The sequence below is a fragment of the Schistocerca piceifrons genome, chromosome 3 (assembly GCF_021461385.2).
Source record: "Schistocerca piceifrons isolate TAMUIC-IGC-003096 chromosome 3, iqSchPice1.1, whole genome shotgun sequence".
NCBI classification, from domain to species: Eukaryota; Metazoa; Arthropoda; class Insecta; order Orthoptera; family Acrididae; genus Schistocerca; species Schistocerca piceifrons.
Window position 1 is genome coordinate 672314392 of NC_060140.1, and position 13293 is coordinate 672327684.

A 13293-nucleotide genomic window follows, 5' to 3' on the forward strand; every position below is an offset into this window, starting at 1 on the left:
GTATGAATGGCATCAAGGTCACTACCAAAGTCAATAAATCCAAGCAAGCTAGCAGTCTTGTTTTGTGTTATTCTCTTTTTAAAAAAGGGAAAGGAGAACAAGGTTTCATGTCCTGTCAACTGTTCAGTCTAGGAAAGGAAATCAGCCACCTATCCTGCCTTGTATTAAGTAATTTAGGAAGTCACACAGGGGATACAGTCCTTAACATAAGTAAACACAAAATTTCATCGCACAATAAACTGAGCTGAAATCATTCACCATTAGAATGTTAGTTTTACATGCTACCATTAGCACTGATAGTTCTACTTTTGAAAAATAAGAAATTAGTAACATATAAAGAATAGTAACTAAAATCAATTAAGGTAAGCAACTGGGTAGTGTCTTGTTACAGCAGAGTGACAGATACTCTGAAGCAAGTTTATTTCACAAAGCTCACAACATAGAAAAAAATAGATGGTAACTCACTGCCTAATGATTACATAAACAAACCTATAAGAGGAACTCACTTTAAATTCTTCTTCCCTCCAAATTTTGAAGATCAAAGAAGCCATGGTGTTGGATATATTTTTAAAAATGAATCCCATCTTTCTGTAAATATGTATGTATACTTTCATGCCCCTCTTAATTATAAGTACTTTGCTTAAGTCAATCAGATTAGAATTCTGCACTTAGGCTTCAAGCTCATGGGTAGAGTGTGAGACTCCTTTATTGTTATTTTGCACAGGCTGCTAGTGGAGATGGTTTAATAGTTTGACCTGAGGTAACACAGATCAAAATCTTGACAGCATATTATTTAAGGGATCATCATTATTCTGACTGATTTGCTGAAGCCCATCATGATTTCCTCTCCTGTGACAATCTATTCATCTCACAGTACCACTGTCTTCAATTATTTGTTATGTATTTTCCACTCTTAATTGCCTTATGGTCTACAAAAATCGCAAGTTGTCAATTTTCTGTTGACACACAGTTATTCACAATTATGGGGAAATATTTATTTAAAAAAGATAATAGTTTATTGCCTACTTTTCATAAAAAGAAGCAAAGAAATACAGCATCTGTTGGTAATGAACAATCTACTTTGTATCTGAAATCGCACACAACAAGGAAATTCATTGTACAACTGAACAATTGGATCCCTGTACATCAACTACTATGACAGTTACAGTAATGCAACAGAACTGTATGTCCCAATATTTCCATTTACAATAGCAGCAATTGTGCCTGTTTCTATGAGCATCTGGTCACCCTTTCTTTGTACCCCTCCAATTTAACTTCTGTGAAGGTTAAAACAATGCTTCATCACATGCAGCAGGAAGAACTTAATAATCCATTTTATTACTTAAACTGTAGCCTCCTAAACAGTGCTGAACGATCTGTTCCCAGCTTCCAACCTCCAATGTTTCCACCACTCCAACTTAGAGTCTGTAAGCTTGCCCAATCTCTGGCACTTGGTGGAGTTCCCAATCTGTCTAACACCTGTTCTGCTAGACGTGGTGCAATTGGCAACAGTAACACACTGCTCACTCTCAGTGTTTCCATTACCATGTGAATTTCTGCATTGCGCTTTTCTCTATGTGCTTCCCAAGGCCGCTGAAGTTCAAAAAACCGATTTGCCTCATGTAAGGTTCCTATAATTGTGTCAATGGCACGATGAAAATTAAATCCTTCAAAGTGCTCTTTAACCACACCTGCAAAAAAAAGAATGAAGTAATTTTTTTTGTTGTATTTATACCCTTATTAATAGTAGTTGGCACAAAGTAACTAACCTTGTAGCAACTGTTGCCTAAAATGACACAGAGGTCAACTATGTAGTACACTATTTAATGTTCTAACAATAACAACACATACTCACCTGCCAGATGTGTGGCTCTATCTTTTAGCTTAGCTCCATTGTGCACACAGTACTGTCGGTACGTGTCGTCACAGAATTGTGGATATATCTGATCAGGATTAATAGCCATACCACAACATCGATTCAACAAGTTACCAAGTGTGTCAGCAAGTTCAGAATTCAATATGCGCACAGCCTTTGTTGTACTGTAATCTGCAGAAAGCAAAACATCTGTTATGTGAAATTCATACACAATTCAATCAGTCAACAGAATTCATGATACGAATGTGGCACATTGTCAAGTAGAGACAGTGCCACAACCGACATTCACTTCCTTTAAAATATCTGAGAGATAACCAAAGAGAGACTAATACCTGGCAGAAAGCTATGAATTAATGAAACAATGAAACAGAAGGGCAACATGTGTAATCACTGACTTGCAGCCAGTAACTGTTTCAGATACAAACTTACAGAAGTTATGATAAAGTTAGTTTATCTTCTAGTCAGAAATGCCAAATTCCAAAAATTCTAGCTTTCAAAACTGTTAGTTCCTTCCTCAGGGAGTAAAGTGGGATTAAGCGGGTAGGAGAGCGGGTCACTCAAACCTCAGCTTAGGAGGAACTATCCTGTTGTGTGAACATGGAAAGACAAGACAGCAAAGGTGAAATGGAAAGCATCAGAGGGAATAGGAGATCAAAGTAAAAATGTTGGTAAAGCCGTCGGCACACAGAACACGCATCCGAACATTTAGCGCTGAGCGTGCTGAGTTTCTGACATCGTAGTGTGAAATAGCACGTTCGGGAGTCTTTCCAAACGTACAGGAGCAATATCTAGCATGTTAGATATTCTGAGCGTGCGTCTGAGCGTTGACCAATCAGATGGCTAAACGCCACCTACATCACATGCACGCCATCTCTCTTCAGCATTGAGCTGTGAGGCGCCATATTGGCATACAGTTCAAGCCTATGCATATATTTGTTGTTTCTGAACACCAGCAAATTGAGAATCACTCGAAAACCCGTTGTTAACTGCGTGATTTGTTGCAATAAAATAATGAGAGACATCACATTCGTGGTAAAAGAATTATTGTAACTTGCGTATTATGATAGTGTCATTTGAAAGCAGTGACACACTGAGGATCCACCAAAAAACACATTGTTCTTGGTACAATTTGTTATAATTAAATTTCAGTTAGTAACATAGCTATGATTAAAGCATTTAGCAAGTTGCAACATATTAAAATTGGCCATTAATGAATTGTTGTCACTTTAGCATAGTGAGTAGCATTGATGATTCATGACCAGATAATTGATCTGATGATGGTTCGTGTCTCACCAAGTCTAAATATTTTTTTCCTAACATTCACGTATATAATACGTTCTGATGCATAATTAGTAGTTTAATGTAAGTATCTTCTACAATATTTGATGTTATGTAAATATAAGTTCACCTTTGTTTGAGGAGTGAGTTTGTTCGATTGGCTTAATCTACAGGACAGCTTGCGTTACTTGCATAAAGATATTTTGTTCCTTTTTCTTTTGGGTTTCGTAATTTACATGTTGTAAAGATTCTGCTACTGGGTAGGAACAATGATCAAGTAAGAATGATCTTCTGATTTTACTAAAATGTGGGGAAAGATAAAATAGTGTTTATATTATGTGGAGAACTACTGCAAGTTTGTGTCACATTGTTTGTAATGGAACTTTTATAAGCCTGTGTCCTTATTGATTGGACATGGTACTTTCCTTTTTGTCTTAAAACATGTACATCGATATTGAAGTTTTTATTTGTGTATATTACATATAGAACAACGTGACTAGAATATGAACAATGGAGTAAATGTGCATTTTAATAGAGCTAACGTGGGAATTTTACAAGCACCTGTTGAATAAACAGTGTGATTTATGAACTAGAAACATCCCAAAACTGCCGCTGGAGTGCATTGCGATCGCGTATACCATGTTGGGGCCCATGTACCGTATGCACAAGTCACATCGTTCCTGCTCATTGTTAATGTTCGACAGCACGGTCCGTGTGCCGAAGACTTAAGCACTGTGTCAGCTTCAGAGAAAAGAAAGAGGGTAAATAGTTATGCTCGGAAGGAAATACTACCAATTAAAAATATAAATAAATGTGGAGAGTTTATTAGCAGAGATTAATCCCAGGAGGGTGGTGGGGTGTGAGAATATGTTGGAGAGCAAATTTCCATTTTTGAAATTCAGAGAAACTAGTGCCGAGTGACAGGAAGCCTGTTTACACAGTTTCACCATTTAATGATTACAGTTATAACCCAACAGCAACATAAGATAATGTTCACTCGCATTAGACTTTACTCCAAAGGACAAGTTCTTTCTGTCCAGATGGATATAAAACTATAACGGAATTGATAAACTGATAATTAGCTTACAACTCTGGTTAGCTTCACACTTTTTAAGTCGGTCCTATATTCCACCAACATAAGAAATATTCAACTCATTGCCTAGCCAAACAACCTTCTGGATAACAACAACAACAACAACAATAAAACTGTAAATGTGAGGCTTAAGAATACTACGCAAAGCCAATGGAATAATGTGTAGGTAGAGGAATCTTTAACGATCATACAATTGTTAACTCAAATGCCATTAAAAATATTCCACAATGATAGGCATGCCTAAAATTTAAGTATAGCAGATGTATATTACTAGAAGCATTGGAAGCAGTGCATAGGTCAGTTTAGGCATATGGTAGAACTGCAAGTAGTCACACCCATCTTTTCTCATTGGTTCAATAGCGAAGAGAACTATTAAAAAAGCATGGGAGTGGTTGCAATCTCCATGCTTCCAAAATCCAATTGACTCAACAACTTCTGTCAATAGACCATGAACAGCAAAGAGAATTCACCAAGTGGATCATCAGATAACAGGAACTGAATACCAATTTTTTGGGCAAATGAGTTCCATTTCCACCTCGATGGTTTTATTAATAAGCAGAACTACCATGTTTGACAATCAGAAAATTCACAAATGATTAATGAGGGAAAAAACACATTCCCAATGTGTCACCGTTTAGTGTGCATAATGGTCTGGAGGAATTATTGGACACTTTTTATTTGAAAACAAGGCACGTCAACCAATAATGGTACATGGTGAACTTTATTGTAACATGATAACCCATTTCTTTGTTCCTTAATTGGAAAATATTGCTCCTGAAGACATTTGGTTTTAGCAGGTCTGTGCCACTTGCTACACCACCCGTAAAACATTGACAGTTTTGCAAGAGTCTTTTGCTGATTGTGTTATCTCCTGTTCTGGTGACCTGAATTGGCTGCCAAGATCTTGTGAGTCACTCTGAAGGACTTCTTTCTGTGGGTTTTCTGAAGTCTCAGGTTTATGCCAAAAAGCCCACATCTACCCAAGCAGTAATGGACAAAATTTGACATTGTATCACCAAAATACCATGACATTTATGCAAAACTGTTATTGAACATTTCACCATAAGAATACACCTGTGCCACCAAAGCTGGGATGACCATTTATTGATGTTTTGTGGCATACAAAATTCTCAATGCCTACATTATAAATCAACAAATATTACCATGTTTTGTTACAGAAAACCATGTTTTATTTAATATTCAAATTTTATGCTCTTATTGTAGCACCCTTTACAAACTGCAGTCTGACCTGCTCAGTAATATAAAAAGCCCAAGATTCATAGACAGCCATAATGTGGGAGAACAATTCATCTCTTGAACTAATAGTCATCCAATACTGAACAGGCAGCACTCATTCTGGAGGTTTCTGAATATACATCAATGTTTCTGGGAAATTCACATTTTCCAATCATAGTTCACAACATTTTTATTTGTAAAATTTCTGGATTTTTGAAGGCAAGTAAGTTAAGTGGAAATATTACAGTCCCACACTTTTGTTTTCGTATTTTTAACATAACCACTTGTCCAGAAAATTATGTATTTAACTAATTTCTCTAAGTGAACATTTGTGACACTTTCTCTAAACTGATGGGTACTTGTGTATCCATAGTTTCTTCTGTTCATTATGCAGATTAGTTTGAATTCCATCTATATTATAATTCTATGTATTACGAAATTTGGTTGATTGGTATTTCAAAACCAACAGCTGAATTACTAGAATACTATTGAAACTTTAATCTGCATTAGATAATCAAATATTTCACAACAGAGATGAACGATTTTCAGTGACTTGAGATGAACTGAAAAAGAAAACATCCAAGGTTTTGCACATATTGTCACACACCACAGTTTTATTTTGATAGTGCTAAATGAACTGCAGTTGTACACATCCTCAATTACAATGGCCATGGCAATAAAAGCTGATGATTATATTTATAACGACAAACTTGTACGCTTTAATGATAATGCACTGCAGAACAATCTTCTGTCATATGTGCTATAATCATATGATGGAGTCTTCAGTGTGCATAATTCATGCATTGGGGAATAGAAAAACCGTTTCTGTATCTCAAATAGCTCAATATAGTTTCTGTATCAAAAGGAAAATTCAGATGCGAAAACTATTACATTAAGTGAGAGACCTGACCCAGTAATTAATTATCTTCATGAGGCAAAATACTTCAGTACTGCAGGTGCACACAAGTAAAAGACCACCCAGGATCCCTGAATGGTGCACAAGAAGAAACACTGGAACTAACCACTGCTCAAGCTGAAAATACACTTGAACAACTATGAAATAAAATAGCCCCTGGAGATGATATGATAACAATTGACATGAAGTAGGTAGAAGTAACCCGCTGGAAGCTGTGAGGGTACTAATCAACAAGAGCATCAACTATGGAACAATACCAGAAAATGTAAAAACTGCTTTATAAGTTCCTGACTAAAATTGTAACAAATTATCTAAGAAGAGATCTGGATTTTTCTCAACCTGATGAGCAAGTTGTATTTCAAAACTTTTTTTTGACTACGGATCACATCCAAACTATTTGCCTTTTTTCTTGATAAAACTGGCCTTTGTAGATTATCAAAAAGCTTTTGACTCTGGATATTTGGACAATCATGAAGGCTCTTGAAAATGCCATGATAAATTCAAGATACCTAAATCTCCTGAAATACATCTTGAGTAGACAACAATGACAGTCAGGGTGGATGAAGACCTATCATCAGTCAACAAAGGAGTTTGCCAAGGTGACACCATCTCTCCAAAACTTTTCACCCTTGCATTGAAAGATGTATTCATAACACTAGACTGGAAATGACAAAGAAATAAAAATCAATGCTTATATGTGAACTCTGCCAATGATGAGAAGTTTTGGAAGAGCTACAGAGTAAGAATCCAAGAACAAAAACTAATCTCTGCAAAGATTGGCTGGTAAAATAACATCAGTAAAGCAAAAATATTAAGCACAGACCATCAAAAAGTCATAGTTGAAAAACACTCTATAGAAGCTATTGATAAATACATCTACCTTGGGCATGAGATCAAAATAGGGAAAAATGATCAAAATGCAGAAATTCCTTACAGAAGAGGACTGAGCTGGGCAGCATTCAGGAAACTAAGATTCATTCTGACCAACAAGGATGTCCCAAATAACCTGAAGAGTAAGGTGTATAATATGTGCATGCTACTAGTTACAATGTATGGTCTGTAAACTACCGGTATGACTTTGACTAAGCTAAGTGCTCAAAAGTACAGCACAAAAAATGAGCTACGGAGCGACAGATGATAGGGGGTCTCCTCACAGATATTACTTTATCAAAGATTATTAGAAGGAGAAAAGAGGTAACAGACATACTACAGAGAACATAGCTTGGAAGATTACAGTAGGTGGGTTCCTAGAACTGTTCACTGAAAACTATGAGACCAAATGAGAGGCACTGGAAAACCACAAAAGAGACTGGCTTGATAACATGAAGCTGGTGGCTGGAACACAACGGAATACGTGACTCAAAATCAAAAGACAATGGTAGCATATTGAAGAGGCCTATACCCAGCAGTGGACTGACAAAATTCTGAAGAAGAAAAAGAAGAAGTCCCTTCTTTAAAGAGAAGAGATCCCAAGTTATAGTAAGTTAAAAAGGAAGGGCAGGTCCACAGATGCCAAGATGAGAGGGATCCACCTGTATCGAGGGTGTATGGTCTATGTTCATTCTCATTACAAGTGGGTCTCTCTTATCCTTGAGGTCTGTGTGACCTGCAACCTGAGACTTTCCTTTCCTTGGGAAGAGACTAATTGTGCTGAAAGCTGGGATAATGTCATGTACTTCTACTTTTATATGTGTCAACCAGCAACACTAAATATATAATCTATTGAAAATAAGTAATAGCCAGAAATTTTGTCCCATAATTTTATAGTTTTTTCAATACAGTTTTCCAGCGATATTTGAGTGCTACTATGCAGAATACCTTAAAAGGTCCCTATATTGTCTAACTGGTTTAACTGACAGTGATTTTACATTTTTTGTTATGTAGTGTTGCCACTACTGTTGTTGTTGTTGTTGTTGTTGTCTTCAGTCCTGAGACTGGTTTGATGCAGCTCTCCATGCTACTCTATCCTGTGCAAGATTCTTCATCTCCCAGTACCTACTGCAACCTACATCCTTCTGAATCTGCTTAGTGTATTCATCTCTTGGTCTCCCTCTACGATTTTTACCCTCCACGCTGCCCTCCAATGCTAAATTTGTGATCCCTTGATGCCTCAAAAACATGTCCTACCAACCGATCCCTTCTTCTAGTCAAGTTGTGCCACAAACTTCTCTTCTCCCCAATCCTATTCAATACCTCCTCATTAGTTATGTGATCTACCCACCTAATCATCAGCATTCTTCTGTAGCACCACATTTTGAAAGCTTCTATTCTCTTCTTGCACATACTAGTTATCGTCCATGTTTCACTTCCATACATGGCTACACTCCATACAAATACTTTCAGAAATGACTTCCTGACACTTAAATCTATACTCGATGTTAACAAATTTCTCTTCTTCAGAAACGATTTTCCTTGCCATTGCCAGTCTACATTTTATATCCTCTCTACTTCGACCATCATCAGTTATTTTACTCCCTAAATAGCAAAACTCCTTTACTACTTTAAGTGTCTCATTTCCTAATCTGATCCCCTCAGCATCACCCGATTTAATTTGACTACATTCCATATCCTCGTTTTGCTTTTGTTGATGTTCATCTTATATCCTCCTTTCAAGACACTGTCCATTCCGTTCAACTGCTCTTCCAAGTCCTTTGCTGTCTCCGACAGAATTACAATGTCATTGGCGAACCTCAAAGTTTTTACTTCTTCTCCAGGAATTTTAATACCTACTCTGAATTTTTCTTTTGTTTCCTTTACTGCTTGCTCAATATACAGATTGAATAACATCGGGGAGAGGCTACAACCCTGTCTCACTCCTTTCCCAACCGCTGCTTCCCTATCATGCCCCTCAACTCTTATAACTGCCATCTGGTTTCTGTACAAATTGTAAATAGCCTTTTGCTCCCTGTATTTCACCCCTGCCACCTTCAGAATTTGAAAGAGAGTATTCCAGTTAACGTTGTCAAAAGCTTTCTCTAAGTCTACAAATGCTAGAAACGTAGGTTTGCCTTTTCTTAATCTTTCTTCTAAGATAAGTCGTAAGGTTAGTATTGCCTCACGTGTTCCAACATTTCTACAGAATCCAAACTGATCTTCCCCGAGGTCCGCTTCAACCAGTTTTTCCATTCGTCTGTAAAGAATTCGCGTTAGTATTTTACAGCTGTGACTTATTAAACTGATAGTTCGGTAATTTTCACATCTGTCAACACCTGCTTTCTTTGGGATTGGAATTATTATATTCTTCTTGAAGTCTGTGGGTATTTCGCCTGTCTCATACATCTTGCTCACCAGATGGAAGAGTTTTGTCATGACTGGCTCTCCCAAGGCCATCAGTAGTTCTAATGGAATGTTGTCTTCTCCCGTGGCCTTGTTTCGACTCAGGTCTTTCAGTGCTCTGTCAAACTCTTCACGCAGTATCTTATCTCCCATTTCATCTTCATCTACATCCTCTTCCATGTCCATAATATTGTCCTCAAGTACATCGCTCTTGTATAAACCCTCTATATACTCCTTCCACCTTTTTCTGCCTTCCCTTCTTTGCTTAGAACTGGGTTGCCATCAGAGCTCTTGATATTCATACAAGTGGTTCTCTTCTCTCCAAAGGTCTCTTTAATTTTCCTGTAGGCAGTATCTATCTTACCCCTAGTGAGACAAGCCTCTACATCCTTACATTTGTCCTCTAGCCATCCCTGCTTAGCCATTTTGCACTTTCTGTCGATCTCATTTTTGAGACGTTTGTATTCCTTTTTGCCTGCTTCATTTACTGCATTTTTATATTTTCTCCTTTCATCAATTAAATTCAGTATTTCTTCTGTTACCCAAGGATTTCTATTAGCCCTCGTCTTTTTACCTACTTGATCCTCTGCTGCCTTCACTACTTCATCCCTCAGAGCTACCCATTCTTCTTCTACTGTATTTCTTTCCCCCATTCCTGTCAATTGTTCCCTTATGCTCTCCCTGAAACTCCGTACAACCTCTGGTTCTTTCAGTTTATCCAGGTCCCATCTCCTTAAATTCCCACCTTTTTGCAGTTTCTTCAGTTTCAGTCTGCAGTTCATAACCAATAGATTGTGGTCAGAATCCACATCTGCCCCTGGAAATGTCTTACAATTTAAAACCTGGTTCCTAAATCTCTGTCTTACCATTATATAATCTATCTGATACCTTTTAGTATCTCCAGGATTCTTCCAGGTATACAACCTTCTTTCATGAGTCTTGAACCAAGTGTTAGCTATGATTAAGTTATGCTCTGTGCAAAATTCTACAAGGCGGCTTCCTCTTTCATTTCTTCCCCCCAATCCATATTACTACAGAATGATATTCTTTTAGTGATTCATTGAAGAACTAGATTTCAACCACGTCTGCTATCAGTAAACCTAAAGGAATCACGTGGCACATGGAGGATCTGACAGATACATCTGGGAACCAGTAGATAGGGTGAAGCAAATCCATTGAAATTGGAATTGCCTCACCGTCCACATTTATTATTTCCTCTGGTGTCTGCACTTTTCATTATGATGTCGTTATTCCATACTGTTTAAAAATCTACAGAAGAAGTGTGTTTGTGGATAAGGGGGGAGGGTGTTACATTGTCCAAAATAATACAAAAGGATAGAATAAAATATTGTATAAAATTAGATTCGCACTCTCAATCTCACATCCATCCATACAGACACACTATGAAAATTTCAAAATGGGATGTAACAGTATTATCAAAGGCTTAGTTGCTACTCACCATATAAGACAGATGCTGAGTCACAGATAGGTACAACAAACAAAAAGACTGTTGGAAAGTGAGCTTTCAGCCAACAATGCCTTCACCGAAAGTAGACAGCATTTACACACAACTCATGTGTGACCACAGACTGAAGCCAGACTGTGAGCAGCGGCATACGATGGGAGAGGCGACGGGTAATGGGAGTATGGTACATGTTTTTTTCAGTGATGAGAGATCAGCTTTCACATTGAAAGGGTCGCAGGTTTGACTCCACCCAGTGGCAAATAGTTTTGTGCTCCTTGGCAATGGATTCACTACTGACATTACAAATTACCACAGCATTATATAGGTTATTTTATTAATTATTATAAGCACAAAAAGTAAGGCATAGGATGGAATGTGGGACTGCAAACATTTAAAAAGGGACTGCAGTTAACACGTACATGGGAACGTCTTGTATGTAAATCAACGTTCCCGTGTACGCGTTAACTACAGTCCCTTTTTAAATATTTGGAGTCCCGCATATCATCCTATGCTATACTTCTTGTGCTTATGTAAATTAATAAAACAACCTATATGATGATGTGGTTGTTTTTGATGCCAGTAGTGTAGCCATTGCCAAGGAACACCACCAGGCAGAGTCAAAACTACGACCCTTTCAATGTGAAAGCTGATCTCTTACCACTGAGCCAAACACCACTTCCTAAACACACTGTCAATTAATAAGGTGCACATGGGGATGGATCCGTATCAAAATTCCTTTCATTTCCTAAATGCTTGGCCATCTGGAGTTTCCACTTGGGGCACTTTCTTGTCTCACCACGGCCTACATGTACCATAAATTTGGATGAATTCGGCAATGATGAGTAGGCGTCCTCCCTTGTCAAATACACCGCCTTCTTAGTAAGAATGGTACACTTTTATTGTATTCCACTTTTTAAAGCTGGTTAATCTCTGCATTTTTACTCAAAAGTATTACTTTGCTAGTATCCATAGTCAAGACAGACAATTAACCACGTCAGACGTAAACAGTTTTATTGGTTCAAAATCATGATTGGTTTTGGGTGGTTACAAGACCATCTTCAGATGTACAAGAATCCAACATGAAAAAATGAAGCTATAATAAGAGATTGTTTAAGACTTAACCTAGTTTGTTATAATGATTCATCCTGTCACTCTACAACTATAAATACAAGACTAGTACAGTTGCATTAGGCAGAAAGATGATACAGATGTCACACCTTATAGCTACAAAATAACCTAAAAAAAGTGAGCAGCCTAAGCAAGAAAAAGAGAGGGAAATATTAAAACTACATCATTGAACAGACTAAGTAACTTCCACAATGAAATGTGTGGCTGCCACATACTGTGAACTCTAAGCTAGAGGTAAGTGATAGCCACACATGCAGCGGCAATACAAATTAACACAGTGGTAGCAGCTGCGTACAAAAATAGTGACTGTCATATTAGGGGCAGACATGCCAACTTTCAAAAGTGAAAAATCAGGAGAATTTTAGCGGTGTACTATTGTGAATTACAAAACATCCCTGACAATTAAAGTTGCAATAATTCAATAAATATAACAATTCAATTACATTTGCTTTATTATTTGCATGTAAATACTAAATAATGGATGTACCTGAGCCTTCGGGCTGCATAATTTATCATTCAACATGCTGAACAATATGAATGTTGAGCTCTGCAGGTTTCTTTGGATTCACACACATTCAAATGATGCACTCTCGAGAGAACTACAGTTTAAAATTATGATCCGAGGAAACAAATTAACGTATATCAGATTTCTGTTTTGACATTAGCACTGTTTTTGCATGAATAAATCACTGTTAAATGATCACACGTTTTCATTTCGTAACGCAACCCACATTTTCATGGCATCTTATATTCGTAAGACATCTTTCCCAAATTTAAATCAATTTTATACAGGATGTACATGTTAGGCTTAGCAAATAATCTGAATAGTTTATCAGTCTGAATTTGTCTGATTACAGTAGTTAGTAATTCAGCACACGCGTAGCTGATTGGTTGGTTGGTTTGGGGAAGGAGACCAGACAGCGTGGTCATCGGTCTCATCGGATTAGGGAAGGATTGGGAAGGAAGTCGGCCGTGCCCTTTCAGAGGAACCATTCCGGCATTTGCCTGGAGTGATTTAGGGAAAT

At 37.5% G+C, this 13293-nt stretch overlaps 1 protein-coding gene across 1 annotated transcript in view; it reads right to left on the reverse strand.

Annotated features, from left to right (window-relative positions):
• Window positions 1–458: 458 nt before the first annotated feature.
• LOC124789806 (methionine--tRNA ligase, mitochondrial) overlaps window positions 459–13293 on the reverse strand; it is an 85377-nt gene continuing 72542 nt past the window's right edge. The window contains exons 6-7 of the mRNA XM_047257287.1: window positions 1856–2047; window positions 459–1691 (exon numbers count right to left, since the gene is read on the reverse strand). Coding sequence (XP_047113243.1) covers window positions 1339–1691; window positions 1856–2047 — 545 coding nt within the window. The 3' untranslated portion in view covers window positions 459–1338. The remainder of the gene's footprint in view (window positions 1692–1855; window positions 2048–13293) is intronic.